This window comes from Colossoma macropomum, unplaced genomic scaffold (assembly GCF_904425465.1).
Source record: "Colossoma macropomum unplaced genomic scaffold, Colossoma_macropomum, whole genome shotgun sequence".
NCBI classification, from domain to species: domain Eukaryota; kingdom Metazoa; phylum Chordata; class Actinopteri; order Characiformes; family Serrasalmidae; genus Colossoma; species Colossoma macropomum.
In genome coordinates, this window is record NW_023494794.1 from 6623234 (window position 1) to 6645832 (window position 22599).

The 22599-nt window shown below is 38.6% G+C and overlaps 1 protein-coding gene across 1 annotated transcript in view; it reads right to left on the reverse strand.

Annotated features, from left to right (window-relative positions):
- The window catches only part of zmp:0000000846 (tenascin), a 74677-nt gene that overhangs the window by 38077 nt on the left and 14001 nt on the right, over positions 1-22599 (reverse strand). Inside the window, 7 exon segments of the mRNA XM_036579978.1 lie at positions 3819-4085; positions 7530-7683; positions 9953-10068; positions 13689-13952; positions 15981-17115; positions 17117-17295; positions 20095-20652. Coding sequence (XP_036435871.1) covers positions 3819-4085; positions 7530-7683; positions 9953-10068; positions 13689-13952; positions 15981-17115; positions 17117-17295; positions 20095-20569 — 2590 coding nt within the window. The 5' untranslated portion in view covers positions 20570-20652.

Here is a 22599-nt window from a genome sequence, read left to right on the forward strand (position 1 = left end):
TTGTATATCTAAAAACCCAGAGCATGTATTGCAGTGCAATTTGTTTCCAGTAATTTGTTTTAGATGGAGCCATAATGAGGTCCTGTTCAGGGGCCAAATAAATGCCAAAAGATCTTCATAATTGTCTCACAATATCTCAAAATAAATTTGTTACAAAGAGAATAATTTTTAAGCACTGCTAATACAGCTCAATCCATCTATTATTCCATGTGTTTTACATTCAGTTTCAGACATGGTAGAAGACGAGTGTCCATTTTCAACTACCACATTCAGACATGCACACATATGTGCAGTGAAAAAGGTGACAAGCACATAAACCAGCCCCCAGTTAGGGGGTCAGGGGGCTTAATTAGTTCCCCAGACATTTCTTAGTGATTTTATATCGAAAATGCAAAGCATTCTGGTGCCCTCAGAGAAAAAAATACAGGAAAACAAGTAATTGCTATAGAATGATTCAGTTCAGAGTCCAACAACTGTGCCAATACAAGTCAGTACAAAATGTGTGTTGATACTTATTTTGACTTATTTGCTAACCATACCAAGGTCAAAAGGTCAGTGGTGTACAAAATCTGTCACAACAGTTATTATAAATAGAGGCTATTCTAAAAATTGTAGTTCTAGAAATATACAGTTTTATATATAAAAACGTATAAATTTATATATAGCACTGTTTGCACAGTTATGTCACTTTGTATGTCACTTTATCTGCGCTTATTTGTGGCATACCAATAAAATGGTTATGATAAAATTTATACCTAAGGAAGAATTTCAACCAGTACCATGTCCTACAATGCTAGTTTACAGTGTATGGTTGGCCAAACCCCTACTTTGTTTTACTTATCCAGTCATTCTATATTATATTTACACCCAAAATTATATTTAGACCCAAATTTATAGTTTTATAATACAATTTTCACATAATTCACACTAGAGGTGTAACAATACACAAATTTCCTGCTACGATACATACTGTTGTTTCTGCATCACAATACATTTTTGATACAGTAGTAGAAAAGAAATATGTCTAACTAACATAACTTCAACATTTATTTTCATATTTCAGCATGTATTTTTGTAGCTGCTGATGTTTTCTCCACAAGGATGAAGATGGCTTCCTATTTGGCAAAAAAATTTGAATAAGAAGCTTTCTAACTTTAGCCTCATGGCTTCTCCTCATTCCGGTCACTGACATGTTTGAAAGTTTTCACAAATAATTTAACATATTTGAGGTACCAGCACAGGTATCCAATCCTTGCGCTAACCCATCTCCATTTGATCTACTGCTCTTTGTCTATCATTATTGTACTCGAATAAGAAGGCTCACCATTTCAAATAGCTTGGCTAATCGACCATCTGAAGTAGGAGAACCAAACTAGCTGTTATTTGGTTCCAAGAGCTGCACAGTTTTTTGACCTTTTTAGTTATCACTGTCAGGACTGTCATTGATTGTGTTGAACAGAACTGTAGAAACCATTCTCATCATCAAACATTTTATAGCATGATATGTCACTGCACTTGAATTACAGCATGTATCACCCCTGTATTATAATCGTAACACCCCTAATGCACAGAGTGTGCAGTCTAGTCTGATAACAATTAGGCCTGGTGATTGCTTGTATAAACTAGCTTATATGTGAGAACATTATATTCAGTTAATTTGTTATAGGGCTATTTAGTCCATTGTGCCTGAAGAGATATTTCTTATCTGTGTGTTTAGCTGTGTGTGAGAAAGTCAGAGAGGGGAGTACAGACAAATCACAGCGGGACCATTCGCCTGTCTATCTGACTGCTACTGGAAACATCCATCACTGCAGCATTACTTTTTTACTATGAAGCAGGCCTTTCCACTTAAAGTAAAACTGCACTAAATGCAAGCAGATGTCTACTTTCAGATCCACACTGTTTTAAACAGACATACAGGTTTGCACCACAACAAACAAATATTTACCTGCAGCTATTTGTTTTTTTCCTCTACTTCCTCCATTAATGTGCATTTATATATAGCACAGATCCTTCAACATTTACAATCTTCAATGGAGCAATGCTACAGAAGAACCATCTTTGGTTCCTGAAGAACCTTTCAAAAGTTTACTTCTTTAGGAACCCAAAAGTGGTTCCTCTATGGTAATGTTCCAACTCCTTCAGAGACTTTTGTAAATCTAAACTGTAAAAATACAATTTTTTATTGCAAAAAAGAGAAATATTTCTTGTAAATCATAAATTTACAGTTGAAACTTTACAGTTTACTGCTGCTTCTCTGTGTCTTCATGTACAAACTGAATCCCTTTTGCAATGTACTTAAGTATGGATATAGTTGTTTTCATAGGGACTGGGGACCCTTTAATAACCATAGGATGGATAATCTTAGCTATTTTACAACTATGATGGAAAATAGGTTGTTAAATTGTTGTTTTGGCTTAATTTGAGGTCAATGGACCTCCTACATTGTCCTCCTACACAGCAAATTAAACAGCACTTTCATTGAATGCTCCATTAACTTCCATTCAAAGAATCTTTTTTTCCTTCTCCTGTAAAGCTACCATTTTGGAGATAGGAGGTTTTGTCACAAAAGCAACAATATATAATACATAAATAAAACTGGTATTTACTAACACGTAGATGAATATGAAGCTGAGTGCAGCAAAAATACACTACCTGCCATCCTTGATATGGAGAGCAGGTTTTGACTAAATAAATTGCGTTCAAACTGTTGTTAAAAACACATATTGAGTCTATTCTTTCACCTGTGAGGCTTGGGTGCTGATGAGTACCCATAAAAGTGTGGGTCAAGTCATTATTCTAAAGTTAGTACTGTCAGAAGTGTTTATCATATATGTTTACACATTTGCAGCTTGGTTAGCCAGTCAGGGTTTAGGCCTAATTCAGGACTACATTTTTCTTTCAATGGAGAATCTCCATTCAGAATGCTGTATAGTTCAGAACTAGACTTCATATCTGTCTTGGAACCTGATCCTTGGTGTTTAATTTGTTATTCATGAAGTTTTGTTATTGAAGTTTTGAAAAGCTAAAAAGTTTGAAAAGCTTTTCCACTTTTAAATGGCAGGAGTATTATGTGGGGCTGCAACAGATACTGAATAAATTTGATTTGAAATTTCACACTTAAATTATTTAGAAACAGAAAAGCAATTCTAATAACTGTTAATTTTAACTGTTTTTATGAAAGCACACCTCAGTGCATCGGCTTTTACCAGTCATCCTCTCACACACTGACAAGAGTTGACTAAAAAGCTGTTTCCTCTTTTTAAAACAGTGAGGTTGAAGGATTGTTTCCTCTGCTCTTCTGCACTGCTCTTCACTGATACATTCTAACAGTCTCAGCAACCTAATCGGGGTTGTCAGATTGAGCAGGATCCCCTGAAATAGCATTTATGCTACATGCTATGATGATAATTGTTAATTGATGTTCATCGAAGCAATGTTTTTCCATAAAAAAGTATAATAATAATAACAATAACAATAATAATAATAATAATAATAATAATAATTGATAGTTGCAGCTTTAGGTATAATGATTTGACCACATTCTTAAAAAATTAGTTTCTATTTTAAATGCATCAATGGGTTCTCTTTTCTTTCTCAGGTACAGAGAAAAGCCATTATTGTCCTTGGTAATCCATCCAATGCTACTGGTGTGGCAGATAGAGATTAGGTTAAAAACAGGATTTAAAGGAGTGTTTCCTTTAAAAATACAATGAAAGGTTCTTTAGAGAATCAAAGATGGTTCCTGTTTGACATTACTCCAAAGAAAACTTTGGCCTTTATCTGTAAGTGTGTACTTGTAGTTCATCATTGCGTACCTGTGGTGAAGCTCTCATAAACAGGTTCACTAGTTTTGTTGCCCCTCTTTGAACTGAGAGACACTCTATAGTCAGTGTCGGGCTCCAGTCCCTCCAGACTGTGCTGCATGTTATCTGCGGGTACATCCACATGCCTGGCTGATGGGTCTCCACTCGGGCCATATGATATTCTAATTCTGTCCACCTCTGCCACTGGCTTGGACCAGGAGATCAAAGCAGATTTGTCTGAAACATCTCGAACTTCAACTTCACCTGGAGCATCAATTTCTGTATAGGGAGAGAGACATATAAAACATATCTATTATTTCATGTCAATTACTTACATTTGTTGCTGAATATAAAAATAAATAAGGCTCACAATTTTGTCATATGACATTATCCATTACATTACATTAGTGTCATCATGATAATGAAATTTGGGGAATCTCTGGTAATAGCAGGATAGCAGTAATGGCCACTTTCACACTGCGCAAAAAAACCCAAACACATAATTTAAAACAAACAAACATAAATGCAAGGGATACACCTTGATCTGCACCCCTACTGGATATAGCAGAGACGGGGATGCAGTATGTATTTTGTTTGCCTTATTTTGGGCCATTATTCAAAATTGACACGTGGTGGTGATGACAGAGTAGATCAAATTCCCCACTGTTTCTGCTACATACCATTTGAGAAAACCTCTGTATTTTCAAACCGAATGGTTGTAAATGTATAAAAATCTAATCTGTAGCTGAATTCCAGATGCTACTATATATATATATATATATATATACATATATATGCGTGTTTTTTTTTGGATTCCATGTGTAATATTCTTGACTTATAGGCTACTTAATGGTAGCATAACTCTGGTAAAGTCAGCTTAACCTGAAATGGGCTACTGTGCAATAGCACAGTACAGAGCACATCTCAAACTCCCGTATGCAAGTCTTCATAACCTGTCAAGAACGCTCTTCCCAAGAACACAAGTCTGTTCTTCTCGTTCTTCATATTAAGAAACACTCAATATTTTTTTTTGTCTGCCTGCTACTGGATCTACTACTTCCTGTCCAACAGGAAACATTATGTCAGTGTGGTTGGCCACATTTCGGACCTTATTTTTCTCAGCTCTGGTGTTCTATGTGCTCTTTCTCTTGCTCTACTCACTCTACACCAATGATACCAGCTTCCAACCATGAGTCTGTTAAGCCTATTAAGTTTGCACCTCTTCACCTTTTGCACTGACCTAATATAGCGATGAGGTAAGGCACTGAGGAACGCAATTCAGGATATGAATTTTCCATATATCCTAGAACTTAATCTGACATTAAGTCTACCCTTGAGCAAGTTGCTCCCAGTGGACTATTCTTGCAGTAGACTAAGACATCTAAATGCTGAGGAGCTAAATAATTTAAATGGGTGATTCTCTTAGAATGTTCTGTATAATTCCTTTTTTTGCAATGTTAATCAATATGGACATCAGCAGTAATGCAACCATAAAACTGCTAAAAATGCACTTTGTACAGCAGCCCACAGCTGTTTTCAGAGCTGGGCAGAAAACTTTGAAAAAGTACTGATGGCTGCATACTGAATACAGTGGCCTAATGTAGTCAGTAACGTATTATGTTACAACCCATAAAAAAGAAACATGTTCAGAGTATATTTAGAATACATTTAGTATGCATCTTAATAAGGCAGAGGAACCATTACTTACTGGCAGTTTGTCATGTAATTCTTCTGTTAATATGTTTCATGAAAAAATCCAGCCATATCCCAATAACGTTTTGGAAATTTGAACATAAAGTGGGCGGCTATGTGATTTTTAGGTGTATCTTCAAGCCAAATGTACACATGAGCTAAGCTTATCATGAGCGTGTCCACTAACAAGGAGATAAGCAAAAGTCAGAGACCACCCCTTATTTTAATTTCCAGTTAAAACAGCCAGTTTTGAGAACCAGTTATTCAGTATCAGGATAAAAAAAAGCACAAGAACAGATTTAACAGAAAACTATACAGAAGCTTCAACAACTAAATATAAAATCTGGAAGATCTAGGGGCCTTTAAAGGAAAGTTAAAGAACAGATGGGACTGCAGCTCAATATGAAGAAGTCTAAGGTTATGACAACAGGAAAGACTGCTAACTTGACCATTGGCGGTGAAGATGTGGAAATGATGGACAGCTTTTGCCCACTTGGATCAATTATTAACAACAGAGGATCCAGCACTCAGGAAATATGACACAGATTGGCACTAAGAAGAACAAGGATCAAGGAGCTTGAGAGGATCTTGAGATGCAATGATATCTCTGCAAACAAAGAACCAAACTGTCCAGGCTGTGGTCTTCTCTGTGGTTCTTTACGGATATGAAAGATGGACAATAAACAAGTGAGACAGGAAAAATACTGACGTCTTTGAACTTTGGTGTTGGCGAAGACTTTTGAGAGCATCCTGGATGGCAAAGAAAACAAAAAAATGGATCAAGACTCACCTCTCAATCAAAGCCCAGGCAACCAAACTGAGGTTCTCATTTTGGATATATCCTAAGAAGAACTGATTCATTGGAAAAGACAACTATGCTTGGAGGTGTTGAGAGTATAAGACAAAGAGGACAACCAGAAACAAAATGAAGGGATACAACCCGAGGAATCATGAATCAGTCATTCAGAAGCTTGAAGAGACAAAATAAGACGGATATTGTGGAGGAAGACTATCCATATGGTCACCAGGAGTCGGAAGCGATGATAATAAGGCACTTAATAATGATAATAATTACACTAATAATAACGTAGTTTGTCCACCCTTTACTTTTATTACAGCTTGGTTCGTTTATGGAGACTCACTCTTAGTTTTTCAAAGAAATCTTCAGGGATATTTTTCTACACCCCCAAAGTTCAATCTTGGAGCTTTTCTGCTTCTTTAATTCAAGGAATCCCAAACACATTCTGTGATGTTGAGGTGTGGACTCTGCAAGGGTCAGTCCATTGTTCTGAGAATGGCTTTTTTGTTTAATTTGCAAGTTTCCTTTTCTCAGACTCATAGTGTTGACTTGTCTTCTCACAGTGGAAGGATGGACAGAAACACCTGTGGATTTTTTCAAATCTGAAGCAACAGTGGAGCTTGATTTTCATCTCTTTCTCAAAAATGAAAGCATTACGTTTATCTAATGAGGACAGTTTTGGTGGTCTACAAGGTCTTACACATTTGTTAGGAGTCCCATTTTTTGCATCACTATTTATCATTCTTTAAACCTTTTTTCCTTCTATTTCTTTGACTTTCTTACATGTTAACTCCTTAGAAATGTCTTGTACTTAATGGCCATTTTAACTGGAAATTAAATGAGTGGTGGCCTTTTACACAGTAGCATAAAGAACTAGCTCATCACCTTGATTTATCAGTCTACTCAGGCTTTAGCAGTGTTTCAGTGTTTGTAAAGAAAAGACATGTCAGCTGTTTCTTGAGTTCCTCTGTCTAATGTAACTTTGTGCTGATTTTAAAAGATTTGAGGAACAAGCATTGATGGTGTTTCTTTAAAAGGTGGTATATATATATATATATATATATATATATATATATATATATATATATATATATATATATATATATATATATATATATATTAAATTTAGTGAATAAGTATTCTAAATGTTATTTTTCCAAACCAGGCTGATTTACTTTATGGTTTAGCTCATGAAAAGTTTGTGAGTTAATGTAAAAAGTATGCTGTATTACTTGTCACGACAGTCCTTTTCAGTGGGGGTCCTCTGGTGTTGTTCTTGATGAGGCGCACAGAGACGTTGTATTTCTGTCCTGGTCCAAGTCCTGGCTGCTCAAAATGTGTTTGGGAAGGTGGTAGAATGTTCACAATCTTTCCGTCCTCTTCTTTCTGCGATTGCAAAAGCAGAAAAAGAAGAAACCATGTGACGTCCTTCTCATGTTGTGCATGCACAGCTCTTAAAATCATACAGATTCATACTGAATTTACTGGAAAGCTTTTGTCTATTTAGAAATGTCTGCTTCAGTACAATATTATGGTGTCTTCCAAAATTAGCTCTGTGATTTAATTGCTTTAATGTCATTGACTCAAATGGAAATTATTCTACTTTAAGGATGAAATAAACTTTCGACTGCTCAGCATGCTATATTTAGAGATGAGATGGGTAGAGTGTGGAGACTTCAGAGGCCCTTTTGAGGAATAATGAGCATAGCTGTGCGAGCACTTGACTGAAAATCGGAGGTGTTTTCCTGAATGTCTGTGGAAAGAGTCTGCTGAAAAGCCACTGAAAGGACTTCTATAATAAAACCTTTTAACTCGCAGGATAATTCCATGCAAAAGTTTGAGCACCCTTGGTCAAATTCACAATTCAGCGTTTTTGGAAAATGTCTTTATGCAACCAGGGAAGTTCCTTCTGGACAAAATGGACAAGAAGATTTTAACACTATTAGCCTAAAGCCACACACAGTGTAACCTGTTTGGATGTCACTGTCTATATTTATTGGCTAGTACAGTTTAAATGTCATTTTAAACAGACAACAAATTACAAATTATACTTTGCATTAGGCCACAGAAAGAGGAAATTCCATTCAAGAGGATTGTTTCTAGAACTGTTTAGGTTGGCCAGAGTAGGAAAGAGAAAATAACGCATTCAGATTTTAAGGTTGTTTGCCACAAGCGCACAGCTTGGCCAGTTTGTATGCTGGCATTGTGCTTCTGCACAGACCTCATATAGCTCATTATAATGTCTTAAAAATTTTCCTGACCACCAAAAAAAAGGTTCCAGATAAGGGCCCACCAAACATTTGTGCCCTGGGACCTAAAATTGGATGACCTCGGCCTGGATATAGCCATATCAAAAGGCACTGCTTTTTAAAAGGGAAAAAACAATTCTCTTTAGCATCAAAATTGAGCCAATAAGAAAAATGTGATCAATTGCGATGAACTACTTTAAGCGTTTGACAGCCTAAAGATTTGGATGGGATTAGTTTTACAAGAGGAGGTTGGGTAATGTAAATTTTACTGGTGTGTCTTGGTGATTTTAGTCCTGCCCAAATGTCAGTCATTATTACCAAATGCTCACACAGTAAAGATTTTGGCATCTTTTACCTTCTATAAAACAAGCTGTAGAAACAACCTCAGGTTGTATTAATCTCATGCAAATCAACATGTCAGTAAAAATGCCATCATATTCTGTGGAAAAGGAGTTTCGTAAATATGGAGGAAAGATGTGTTTATATGTGTTTTCTGTGGCTAAAATCAAGTTTGTACGTAAAGTGACTGTCCAATCTCACATGTAAAATTACAGAAAATGTTTGATTTTATGCAGTGACCGTTTGTTGTAAATTCCCAAGCTAATGGTGATGCTAATGATATGTCGCATTCACTTCAGACAGCAAAGTAGATGGTTAGGGTATGTGAAATAACAATGTGGCCATTGATGCTGTTTAAATCTGATTTCACAGAGTCCAAGAACTGATTAGCTTAAGTGAGTAAAGCAAATCAATGTTGAAACAAAACAGAAAGAAAGCAAACAGAGCAAAACAAAACGAAACACAAAGAAAGGCAAACTGAATAACTCAAAACCTGAAGACTGAAGAAACAGTGAACAACACAGCAGGACCACAAGAACATCAATACCCAACAGCAACATCAACAATGCAAGACAAAGAGACAGAGCAAACACAGGGGTATGAATACACTGAGAGGAAACAAGAAACACCTGGGACTAATAAGGGGGTGGTCTACAAACTACAGACAGGTGAGACAAATGACGAGAAGGCAGGGCCAGGGAGGTGACAAACACCAAAACAACAACAAAAGCACATGGAAACAGAGAAAAACTAGGACAGCACAAGACAGGATGTCACAGTTTTGATGTTTTCTACTCTTTTCTGGAGAAAAAGCAGTGCGTAAATTGAGTAGTCACTCCACATCTCTGTCACTTACACTGAGATTTCTTATCCTGTGTAAATAGTGCTTTAGTATTTTAGTGTTTTTCCTATTCAAATCATATGTCCACTTTGGGCAGCTCTGATCTGTACAAAGCCAATATCCAGTTTAGGCCTAAATCTCTTTACCTAATAAACAGCTTCCCTCCACGTTAACACTGGTCTCACTTTGGGATAGTTTCCATAGTAGGGAATACAAGAGGACCAACCATGTTGTGAAAGGTGAGCTCCCAGCCATCAAATGGAATGTCCAGCGGGTCCCAAAACACCTCAACAGATGTTTCTCTGATAGATTTAAACTTCAGGCCTTTTGGTTGGGGCAGAGCTAAAGTGAAAGGACCACAGAGAACAGAAATGTGAGCTGACTTCTCTTTTCCATTCATCCACCTCTCCTTTCCTTTGACCACCTACTATAGGAAATGTAGAAAATAATTAAGCCCAGGAGAATCATACTATGACTGCTGCATTACCTACAGGAGAAAGAAACGAATGCAGTGAAGGCAGATAAACATTTGCTTTTTCATGGCAGTCATATTCCGTTCATCGTTCATCAACATTTCAGTGTAAAAATAATCTGCAACAATGTCGAATTTTACTGATTCTGTTATTGCAGTGTCTTCGCATACTTGTGAGAAAGAAGCAGAATTAAATTTTTAGGTAAAAATAAAATGATTGTCCTTTGCAGTAAAATAAAGCTCTGCTGGTTGTTCTAACACAGTTTTAACAATAAATGGTCTTAAATGCTGGAACTGTTTATTCAACCTTTAACCCTGAAGGTTGGCGTGCACACTGCTGGTCACCATAGCAATGCAGATCTTGCATAGCTTGTAGCTAACAAAATGGCAAAGAGAAAGATTTAGGATGAACACCGATAATTCGGAGATGAATACATTTGTAAGCACTCGAGCTGGTTTCCTGGTACGTTTAATCTGCAATGAGAAACTGACAAAGACCAAGAAGTTCCTCATTCGCCAGCTTCTTGTTTGAATTTTCCCATTTCACCGTAAATGGTGCCTCAGTTACATTTTGGCGCCTCAGGCACCATTTAATGTGAACGAAGAAATTCAAACAAGAAGCTGGTGAATGAGAAGCTCACTTCAGCCTCATAAAAAAATCGAGCGTTGAGAGACATTTAACAAGAAACTATTCTACTTTTGAGGAAACGTTTCCTGCTGGAGATGCGAGAAAAGCGGCTATAGCTGAGCTAAAGCTGAAACTAGAGCAAAGTAAGTCTGTGTTTTCGTTTATATTTTTTAGCCTATACTAGGATATTAGCACATACTGAGACATATTTACAGCCAAGATGGTGAAATGTTTCTTCAATAAAATGGACATGAAATGTTGTGGCTCCCACGGTGGCTAGATTTTTGTTGAAACTTGACAAAATGGCTCTTCTTAACATTTGGGTTGCCATCCCCTGGGTTAGAAAAATGCCTGAGTATTTCTTTCATTTTAAACTGAAGTGTAACTGTAAGAAAGCTTAGTCTAATGACAGGTAGTAAAAATATTTTATTAAATATAAATTAGTGTTTAATAAAATATCAATTTTATGATTATTAATATTTAACATAGATTAATATTTAACAAATATTACCACAAACCTCAATTCTGAAAAAGTTGGGACAGTATGTAAAATACTAATAGAAACAGTAAATTCAGTTTGACTTAACCTGAAAACTTTCTATGATGTTTCAAAAAGATGACAGAAGCATGTTTGTCACTGTATTACATCACCTTTCCTTTTCCTTTCAGTTTAGAGACAAAAGACACCAACTGATCCAGTTTTGTAAACAGTTTTTGCACTATACTCCCAGAACTCTTCAGCTGTGCATTATGGAGTCTTCACTGTTGTACTTTGCACTTCATTATGCACCACATGTTTTTAATGGGAGACAGGTCTGAACTGCAGATCTCTGATTAGCCAGCCACGCTGTTCTAACACGTGCAGAACGTGGCTTGGCACTGTTATGTTAAAATAGGCATGTATGTCCCTGAAAAAGACATCATGGTGTTTTTACAGATGCAAGTTACTCATGACATGGGCACTAATATACCCCCATACCATAACAGGCTTTTAGATATTTGAATTTTATGCTGGTAACAGGATGGTCCTTTTCTTCTTTGGCCTGGAAAACACTGTAGTTTGTGAAAGTATTCCCAAGCACAGATGCATGTGTTGTGCTGGTGCGAGTGGATCAGGCACAGCAGTGCCGCTGGAGTTTTTAAATACTGTGTTCACTCACTGTCCACTCTATTAGACACTCCTACCTTGTCAGTCCACCTTGTAGATGTAAAGTCAGAGACAATAGCTCATCTGCTGCTGCACTGTTTGTGTTGGTCATCCTCTAGTCCTTCATCAGTGGTCACAGGACGCTGCCCACAGGATACTGTTGGCTGGATATTTTTGGTTGGTGGACTATTCTCAGTCCAGCAGTGAAACTGAGGTGTTTAAAAACTCCAGCAGCACTGCTGTGTCTGATCCACTCAGACCAGCGCAACACACACTAACACACCACCACTACATCAGTGTTGATGCAGTGCTGAGAATGATCCACCACCCAAATAGCACCTGCTCTGTGAGGGTCCATGGGGGTCCTGACCACTGAAGAACAGGGTAAAAGGGGGCTAACAAAGTATGCAGAAAAACAGATGGACTACAGTCTGAAATTGTAGAACTACAAAGTGCACCTATATAGTAAGTGAAGCTGATGAAATGGACAATAATAGTAGAAACAAGGAGATGGTCATAATGTTATGCCTGATCGGTGTATATACAGATCAAAGTGGACTTACAAATCACTGTTTTCTCTTTTGATTTGCATTTCACAAACTGTCTCAACTTAGAATTGAGGTTTGTACTGCGGAAGCAAATAAAGAACCTACTTCAGTACATATTAGCAAACAATCACTGACTCATTGGTGCATCTAGAGAAGAAAAAAGAGGGGTCATACTGATCGCACTCAGTCCAGATTTCACAAACTTACACGTGGTGTACAAGATAATGGAAACACCACATGAAATAGGAATAAGCCATTTTATCAGGTGTTTACAAATACTGATTGTAGCCCAGCTGTTGCACATCAGCCTGCTCTCTACCCTGACTATCATCACTGTGTCACTGCTCTGATGCAAGTAGTCCGTCACCCACATGCGCCAGCGCTAGTGCTTTGGTGGTCCCTTTTGAAAGATAGATGGTGTATATGGGACTGATGAATTGCACAATAACAGATGGGCAACAGACAAACTACATGTATATGGTATGTGTACCTGATAAAATGGCCAAGGGGTGCAAGCATTGCATGTGGTGTTTCTATTGTTTTGTTCACCCCTTAGATGTGGAATGTATTATTTACAGTCTTGGGGTGGTAACTCGACAAAAAGTATTCCATTACAAATAACTAATTACTTATTACTTCTAAAACCCACCAGTTTTTCTCCATAGGTTAAGAGTCTGGTTTCAGATTTTGCTTTAGGGAGCTTCTTCTACATTCAAGAGATCAGTCAGGTCAGCTACTGTAGGCGCTACTTGCCTTCATTATGGCACTCAGAGTCAAAACATCACATGTAGCTAGATATGAATAAGCTTAATTTATTCACAATGATCCAGAAATGCTGATTTGTTGATGGCATGTGTGTGAAAAAGTTTAGACACCCCAGTCAAATAATGTTTTGTTGATATCATAGGTGAACCAAAGTTAACACATCCTCTATAGGGAACATACTTTGCAGCAAATGTTAGTGCACAATTTATTTGCAGTGCTTAATAAAAAAGAAATAAATGTATTCCCAAATTGGTTAAGTTCTGATGAGGTGTTGATTTCCACATAAATCAACTTGTAATTTGACCAGGGGTGCTAACTTTTGCACATGACTGTACATGTATAATAGTTATATGTATATGAATAATAAATATATGTTTAATAAGTGATGATGTGTTTACATACATGTGCGCACTCTGACGTTGACCGGGACGCTTTTGTTGTTATTGAGGATGGCATGGACGTTGACAGAGTACTCAATGCCAGGTTCAAGCTCGGTCAGAGTAGCAGTGGTCTGGTTTGCAGGCACATGGAAGTCCATCTCCAATCCCCCTGGTGTTGTGGGGACATAGGTGACCAAGTATTCCTTCACCAGCATATCATTGGTCCACGTCAGGTTCACTGTCTTTGGGTTTACTTCAACGGCAATCAAGGATTTTGGTGGAGAGACTACAAAGAGATTAGAGAACATGTTTTTGTCATGCATGATGTAATAAAACAATAAGCCACAAGAGGCCTTGTGTTACACTGAGGGTTGTTAAGCACAGAGCAGAGTAATATCACAGTAACGCACAACCTCAAGTGCCTTATTGCTGTTAAAAAAAAAGACAATAATATAAAAATACACCAATACTAAAAAAGTTGAATTTACTATAAACAATTAATGCAACAAATAGTTCTTCCACCATCTACATTGGTGGTTTCTGATTGTTACATGACATATTTGCAGGATACATGCTGGGTTTTGTAGTGAGGCAACACTGATACAAAACAAGGATGCAAAATTGTCACGCATTCGGCAAGAGGTCAAAGGAAAACGGACTCCATTTCCCAGAATCCCTCGGGAGATCACGTCATGGCACAACGTCCTTCAGAGATGGAGGACAACACGGACTCCATTACCCAGAGTTCTAGGGAAACTCACGTGATCACTGACTCTCAAACACGCTCCTATCAGAGATCTAGTTCCCCTGAATACTGATGTGTCACACCTGTGTAGGATGTCATATGACTCAAGCTGTTTAGTTTATAAGCCCGGGCTTTAGGTAGGCAAATTGCGAAGTATTGTTTCCTTGAGAACTACTGAGCGTTTGTATTCATATGACCGATACTCTGTTTTTGACCTATGCTTTGTTTGTCTGGATTCTGCCTCTTGTCTTACCCTTTGGATACTTTTGCCTGTCTTTACTGACCTGTGTTTTTTGACCCCTTTTTCTGTTATTTGGATTACGTTTTTGCTCTGCCCTCTTTGGATTGGTCGCTTGGTATTTTTTGAATACACTTTGGCCTAGAGTGATTTAAACTACTGCTCTCGTTATTTTTTATCCGCGAGCGTCTGTTTTTTTCTGTCAACACGTTACAAAAATCATGAAAAAAATCAGTTTCTGTCAAACAAATGAGGCTGAAGGACGCAGTGCTGTGCTTACTTAACACGCCAAATAACATGTGACAAACAAATGCTAGTTTTAGGCCCAATCCCATTTCACCCCTTGCCCCTACCACTTAGCCCTTAGCCCTCTGTTTTGCGTGTTCATGTCTAGGGTTAGGGTGTCCCAATTTTTGTTGAGATGGAGGGGTAGGGTGAAGTGTTAGGGCTAAATGGCCTCCAAACTGAGATTTTTCAGAGGCACATTCAGAGTCCATCCATCCATCCATCATCTAAACCGCTTATCCTTCTGGGTCGCGGTGGGGTGCTGGAGCCTATCCCAGCTGTCATTGGGCGGAAGGCAGGATACATTCAGAGTGTTATCAGGAAAAAAGAAAAACCAGCAAGATGGCTGCGTGAGCGACCAAAGAAACCCACAAATGTGAGTATTTTCTACGTAAAAAAAATACAATAACTATCGTATTATCTTAGTTTAATGTTGTTTCAATGTATTATGGTCGTTTTCTTCATAACAAGCATAAAAAATCGCTAATAGCATGCTAATGTTTTGGTAGCTATCTAGCTAACTTCCCGTTCCACCTTAAATAGTCTGGCAATTCTGACGCCTGAAGCGCCAGAATGTAACTGCTGCACCATTTAAGGTGGAACGGGAAAATTCTAACAAGAAGCTGGTGAATAGCTGACTTCGGCTTCGTATCACCAAAGAATTAGCGGTGGGCGATAATACATAATTGTCTTAAACCCCCTCTTTGAAAGCATATGATGCACTAAACGTAACTAAAGCCCAGCAGCGAGGTTGCTGAACTTTTCCCTTCTCTGCTATCACTGAAGACGGACTGGGTTACCTACAGAGGAGCACTAGTAGCTGTTAATGAAGTAATGATTTTTGTTTTTTTAATTTGAGGGTTGTCCCATTTCGTAGGGCAAGATTTCAACCACTACCCCTTGTAACTCAGTTGACACTCGAAAACAAGGGGTAGGAGTAAAAGGAAGAAATGGGATTGGGCCTTGGACTCGACAGTCCCTTTTACAAAATTCCTAGAATCACGGAATTTAGCTCTCATTCATGCGAATGGTACAAATTTCTTTACCTTCTGAACAGTCCTCACCGATGTAACCTTCGTCACAGATGCATCGTCCATCCACACACTGGCCCATTCCATGGCAGTGGTTTGGGCATTTTTTCTGTCCACAGTCATTGCCTTCAAAGCCCTCATCACAGAGGCATACACCATTGATACAACGGCCATGGTTGTTACAGTTGGCAGGGCAGGATTGAACAGAGCAGTCTTCACCTGCATAACCCTCCTTACAGACGCAATGGCCATCCACGCAGTATCCATGGCCTAGGCAATCATTGGGGCATTTCTTCTGACTACAGTCCTCTCCAGTGAAGCCCTCGTCACAGATACACTGCCCTGCTACGCAGAGGCCACGGTTCATACAGTTGTTGGGGCAGCCCAGCTCACTGCAGTCTTCACCTCTATAGCCTGCAAAGCATACGCATTTGCCGTCTACACAATGACCCTGGCTGTAGCAGTGCGATGGGCAGGTTTTAACACTGCAGTCCTCACCTCCAAATCCCTCTATGCACACACACTGCCCATTGACGCAGTGCCCCTGGCTGTTACAGTTGTTGGAACAGGAGAGTTCTGAGCAGTCATGGCCACCAAAACCAGCATCGCATTCACAATTGCCGTTAACACAGCGGCCTCTGTTGTAGCAGTTGTTAGGACAGGAGAGAACGCTGCAGTCCTCACCTTGGTAACCACTGTCACAAATGCACATGCCGTTGAAACAGTGACCTCTTCCGTTGCAGTTGTTCGGGCAGGTGAGCGTGGCACAGTCTTCACCCGTATAGCCAGCATTGCAAACGCACTGGCCATCCACGCAGAAGCCCTGGCCCATGCAGTCCTTGGGGCACATGCGCTGTCCGCAATCTTCCCCTCTAAAGCCTTCCTCACAGTAGCAAGTACCATTGACACAACGTCCGCGGTCATAGCAGTCCTTTAGGCAGATGAGCTCGGAGCAGTCAAAGCCAGTCCAGGGCTCGTCACACACGCAGTCTCCATCCACACAGCGGCCACGGCCCAGGCACTCATTGGGGCATGCAGTCTTTGAGCAGTCATCACCAAAGAAACCCTCAGCGCAGACACAGGCTCCACTGATGCACTGACCGTTCTCGCCACAATCAACAGCACAGACCTCCATGCTGCAGTCCTCCCCCAGCGAAGCCTTCAAAGCATTCACATTTGCCATCAATACAACGACCCTGGTCACTGCAGTCTTCTGGACAATCTGGCAATGTGCAGTTGGGGCCCTTCCAGCCTTTCTCACAGATGCAAGCACAGATTTCTGTGCTGTAGTTTCCACGGCCACTGCAGTAGGGCTTGGTTCCTAGCTCACCTAAAGAAAATTGTGAAATGTTAAAAATGAGCGATGAAAACTGGATCCTGTTAGGTAAAAAAAAGTAACTTATTACTGTTAGCTTGGCTATTGCTAACTATATGCACACCAGTGATTAAATTAGTCCAAGACTGGTAGGTTACTTAAGAAATGATCATGTAAGCAATGCACTTTGAGTGTTTACATGTTAGCCGTAGGCAGTTGTTTTCAAAGCAGCAACAGAAAATAACCTCCAGTTATCAGCAGATTGTTCTGTCAAGTGTTCAATTTTCCCAACTTTTGCCATCGACTGTTGCAGCGGATATTGTTTTTGCTTTTGAGGCATGTTATTTTTGCCTAGAAAAGAAAATAAAAGTATAGAAAATGCTCTGACCTTTTTCACCTTGAATAAACAGTCATCACTGCTAAAGCTCTACGCTGATAATTATCTATTTTTGCTGGTGATGCTGTCACCATGGCAGCATTTTCATGGCTGCATGCTGCCATTGGTGGTGTACTGCTATGAGGCTCAGAATGTTTCAACGTCAACATGTAAACACATCAGGGTCTTTCAATCAAGCTTTGCGTGATTAAAACATGGTCTATGTTGATACTGGTTGGACTAGTAGTGGGCGATATACCGGTTCATCCAGTTTACTCATTGAAATTCTTCTTAAGGAATTAGTTTTGTCCTTACTGTTATAACAGTATGCAAATAAACACAGATAATGCAATGTACAAACAGGGCAAAACACACTGATTCCCTCACCTATTGTGTAGTGAGTTGCAGCCTGAAATTAGTTGGTCCAGTTTATGGTCAAAAGAGCAGACATTAGATTATAATGAGTTAATGAGTTAACAGGGGGAAAAGACAGTGAAAGGAAAAGCCAGTTTCTTTGGGTTTGCTGCAAGCCATTAGCCTAGTATGGAGATTAGTCAGGCAACACTGCGGTCTCGGGCTACAAACTGACAGGCTTCACAGCTTCTCAGCTAAAACTGAAAGTGTGAATGGCTTGTAATATTTATTAAATTGCAGTAGCGTCTGATGGTCGTAGATTAAAACCCGAGAGTAAGAGACGCACATGAGACCTAAAACAATGTTTGGCACTGTTTTTACAAAGCTGAAGTTGGCTTCCTATTTACTAGCTTCTTACTCAAATTTTCCCACGCAGTTGCATAGCTGCAAAATGACCCTAACCTGCAATCATTGGTCTACATTAGATGATTAATTTGATGTAAACAATAGATCCAGATAATGTTCACATATGCATTTCATAGAAAGCATACTGTATTAGCTCTACAGCTAGCTGCTAAAGCTAACTGCATTAGCCCTACTTTAGCCTTACAGCATGAAATAATATTAAAATTTATAACTAGAAATAACATTTTTACTTACACCTAAGTAGTAGTAGCACCAGTAGTTCTAGTAATTTACATTGTTCTAACACACATTAAACAATAAAAAGCCAACCATGCAAGTTTGTTTATTTATATATGTGTATTTATTCTGATGTTAACACTTTCTTGTGCAGATACTCCTCAGATAAATGGCTTTACATATGATTTTCACTGGTTGCTAAGCCACCAGTGAGTAGTTTTTTTCCATATTTCCTAGTCTTAGCAGCAAACAGATGGATAAAGAATTCCACATCCTTGCCATGAAACTGTTTGGCTCTAGAGCAGAAAAGAGGATTTTCATTTTTATTCTGTTATATAGACTTTCTTGCATTGAATGCATAAAGGTGGTCTATGTGATCATGAATTAATTTCCTACAACCACACTAGTTTTTTTGACAAATTACTTCTAAGTGTGCAGTGTCAGAGTAGAGCATTGCATAATAAATAAAGGTATCAAAAGGGTTCTTTGGAATGGTACCATATAACAACGACTTTTGTTTTCCTGAATAATTTTTCATCTCTATCTGCCACATCTATAGTATATAGTTGCTTATCATGGACAACAATTTAGACATTTCACCCTTCTAAGGATACACAGTTGGACCAAATTGGGAATTGGCATTTTTTTGCTCAAAACACAAAATCAGCAATCGGCTGGTTTACTGCTTTTATTTCGACAGATCTGTGTTGCAATTTCAAGGCGTAAATAGCATGAATCAAGCAAGTTCACTCACACTGTATCTGAATGCTGACGCTACAATTGTACCAAAATGTTGTAGCATAATTACACATGATTCATCACATTAAATAGCCTCTTACTTTGAATGTAGCACTTTATTTGATTCATGTTATTGAAACTGATTGGAAATTGAACAAAAAATTGCCATTTAAAAAGCACATATTGTTGATTATTGTTGTTCATAAGACTGGCTATTACAAAGTTCATGTGTTCATTCACCCCACAAAGTGTGAGCTTTGAATTTAAAAAAAAAGGCCAAATACAAATCAGTCAAAAAAACAAACAAACAAAAAAAAAATAGCCATCAGCCATATCGGCTGTAAAGAATTCAAAATTGGCCATAAAAGTTGATTATCCCTGCCTTATGCTTCATAAAAAAAAAACAGAAAACTTTTCATAAAGTCATTGAACGACATGTTTTGAGTCAAACAGAATGCTGCACAAGGAAGACCATCTAAATTACTGTGATAATCGACTATCGCTTGAGATTTGGCAGATAGAAATTAGGTTTAAAAATGCTCCTTTAAAGATCCAACCATTGGAAGGTTTGATAAGGAATCAGTGGTGGTTCTATCAGAACCCTTTGGCACCTTTATTTTGAAGAGTCCAAGCAAAGCAATCAATTTCCAAAGTGAAGTATTCTCTGGAATTAGGCTTAAATGACCTTGTAATGTATACAGTACCTGTGACCTGTGCGCTGCAGCAGCTGGAATCCCCACTGCACTGCTCTCTAAGGGTCGAAACTTCTCCTTCCAAAATTTCCAGCCGGTTCAGAAGCTCTTTCAGTTCAGGAAGGCCATCTGTGCAGCTACATGCCTGCTTGGGGATGTTGATGCGGTGAGTGAAGACAATCTGATTCTGCCCATCTAAGGTGTAATCAGAGGCCTCTGGTCCAGACGGTGCATCCTTTGGCTCAAGATCTGAACCGGCAGGAGGATCTAAGTCCACCGAGCAGAGGGCGCTCTCTGGGACATTAATATTATAGACATGGCTGAAGATGACTGGCTTTTCAGGGCTGGGATGGGTGACATTGTCTGTATTTTGAACTGACACAACTTTACTCTGGTGATGTAGAACCTTCTTTACCAAGCCGGCTTGATTCAACTTCATCAGTGTGGCGAAGAGTAGACATCTCAGAACCAAGCCTTCTGTCCTCATGTTACTGGAGACTCAGAATTTGCCACAATGGAACTTCTAGGCAAAGTTGAGAACTGGAACTATCTGTTAGAACACCAGAAAACCTAAGAAAAAAAAATTATTAATTATATTACAAATGAATAGTTCAGCTGGTTGGAGTGCATGAAAACATCCTAAAACGTGATCTCTATTTCATGATCGAAGTAAGAAATAAAAAAAGAGAGTTATGAGTTAAAAAAAGGACCAATTGCACCAATTTATTAGACATTTCTAGCATCTGTTAGCCCCCAGCCCCTCAGCCTGTTACAATTAACCCCCCCCCATGAGGTAAGTTGTAACAGGGTTGGGATGTACTGGAATACAAGTATTGGGAATCTGTATTCAGAATACAGAAATTAGGCATCTATGCAGTCCAAGTTAAGTATTGTAAAGGCATTATTTAGAATACAGCGACTTTTTACAGTTTCAGGAGAATATTCTTAGAATACGTATCCACTAAATTTATTAAATATATTCCATCTTTAAAAACCTCAGGCGTATCACATATTAAAGCTTATTATTCAGTAACTACGGGGTCTTCATTGCAAACAGGATGAGCTTTTCTTTGGTTATAGACGTGTGTAATAAAACTTTGGGCTTGCTGGTGGGCCCTGACCATTTAAGGGATTTAACTCCATTTCCACTATGGTGGTATGTGTAGTGTTGTGCTTAAAAATCCATCTTCTTGACTGAAAGCTGTACAAGGCGTAGCCTACTTTTTGGGGTTTGCCTTTGTTTATTGCTAGGGAGCTAGATTATGCTTTTGGATTTTTGGATTTTTATTTCCCTTTGTTTCTATTGATAGGTAAGTTAATTTATTAGAAAGCGTTGCTGGCAGGAAAGTTGGAGAGACTTCATTATGTTGCAGCCTAGCCTAGACAGGTCGTAACAGTCATCATGACAGATTTTGGTTAGTAATATAACAGCGTCATGTTAACATTAACAGTAAGTGTCGAGATATGTGGTTACTGCCATGACATGTTTAGAACATGGTTATGTCAGGGTTCAAGTAAAGTGTTGCCACTTTCTATGCAGGGTTGACCGAGGATGTACTCCCTCAACATTTGGATATTTAAGAAGATACTCTCAGTGGCAGCAACTGAAATAAATATCTGTGATTTCCCTAAATTATAATCCAAAAAGACTGGATCTTTATGGCTTTTCCTTGTCCTGGCAGCATTGAGGAAACTTTCCCACATGGAAAAGAGGGATGAAGAATGTTGGCTTCCATCTCAGGCCATCTGTTATGCCTGGTCCACAGCAGCACAGACCTTGTGTGAGTGTGTGTGTAATGCGCTCAGAATGGAACAACCCTGGTCTTCAGACATTTTTTACAATTTGTTACATTTCCCCCTGGCAGGCGTTCAGTAATAGTGTGGAATTCTGCAGCTTAAGGAAAGTCTGCTTATGACTATTCTCAGACAGAAAATATCCAGCTGTTGGCTGTCTAGTCAGTTTTGGCCATTATATCTGTAAAACGTCCTATGTATATGGTAGCACTCTTGTGAACTGGTAAATAAAAGCCTCTGATCTGTTTTCATGTTCTTCCTCTCATAGGTCTAAAAGGATTAGTGATGTGATCATCTGAAGTACTACTACAAACCCAATTCCAAAAAAGTTGGACAGTATGTGAAATGCTGATAAAAAGCAGTGATTAATAAATTCTGTTTTAACGTATATTATATAATGAAAATGGTAAAAACAAAAAAAAAAACATACACACACACACACATACCTTAATTTTACCTTATTAACTTCATTGTTTTTTGTAAATATACACCCATTCCAAATTCAATGCCTGCAACACATTCCAAAAAAGTCAGGACTGAAGTTTGTTTACCTCTGTGTTACATCACGTTTCCTTGTAACAGCACTGAATAATTATTTGGCGACTTCCTTTAGCTGTGCAACTGTATGAGGCTTTTGTTGTATTTTGCACACGTTTTCATTAGTAGGCAGGCCAGTCTGGCACCTGCACTCTCTGATTATGCAGCCATGCTGTTGTAATGTGC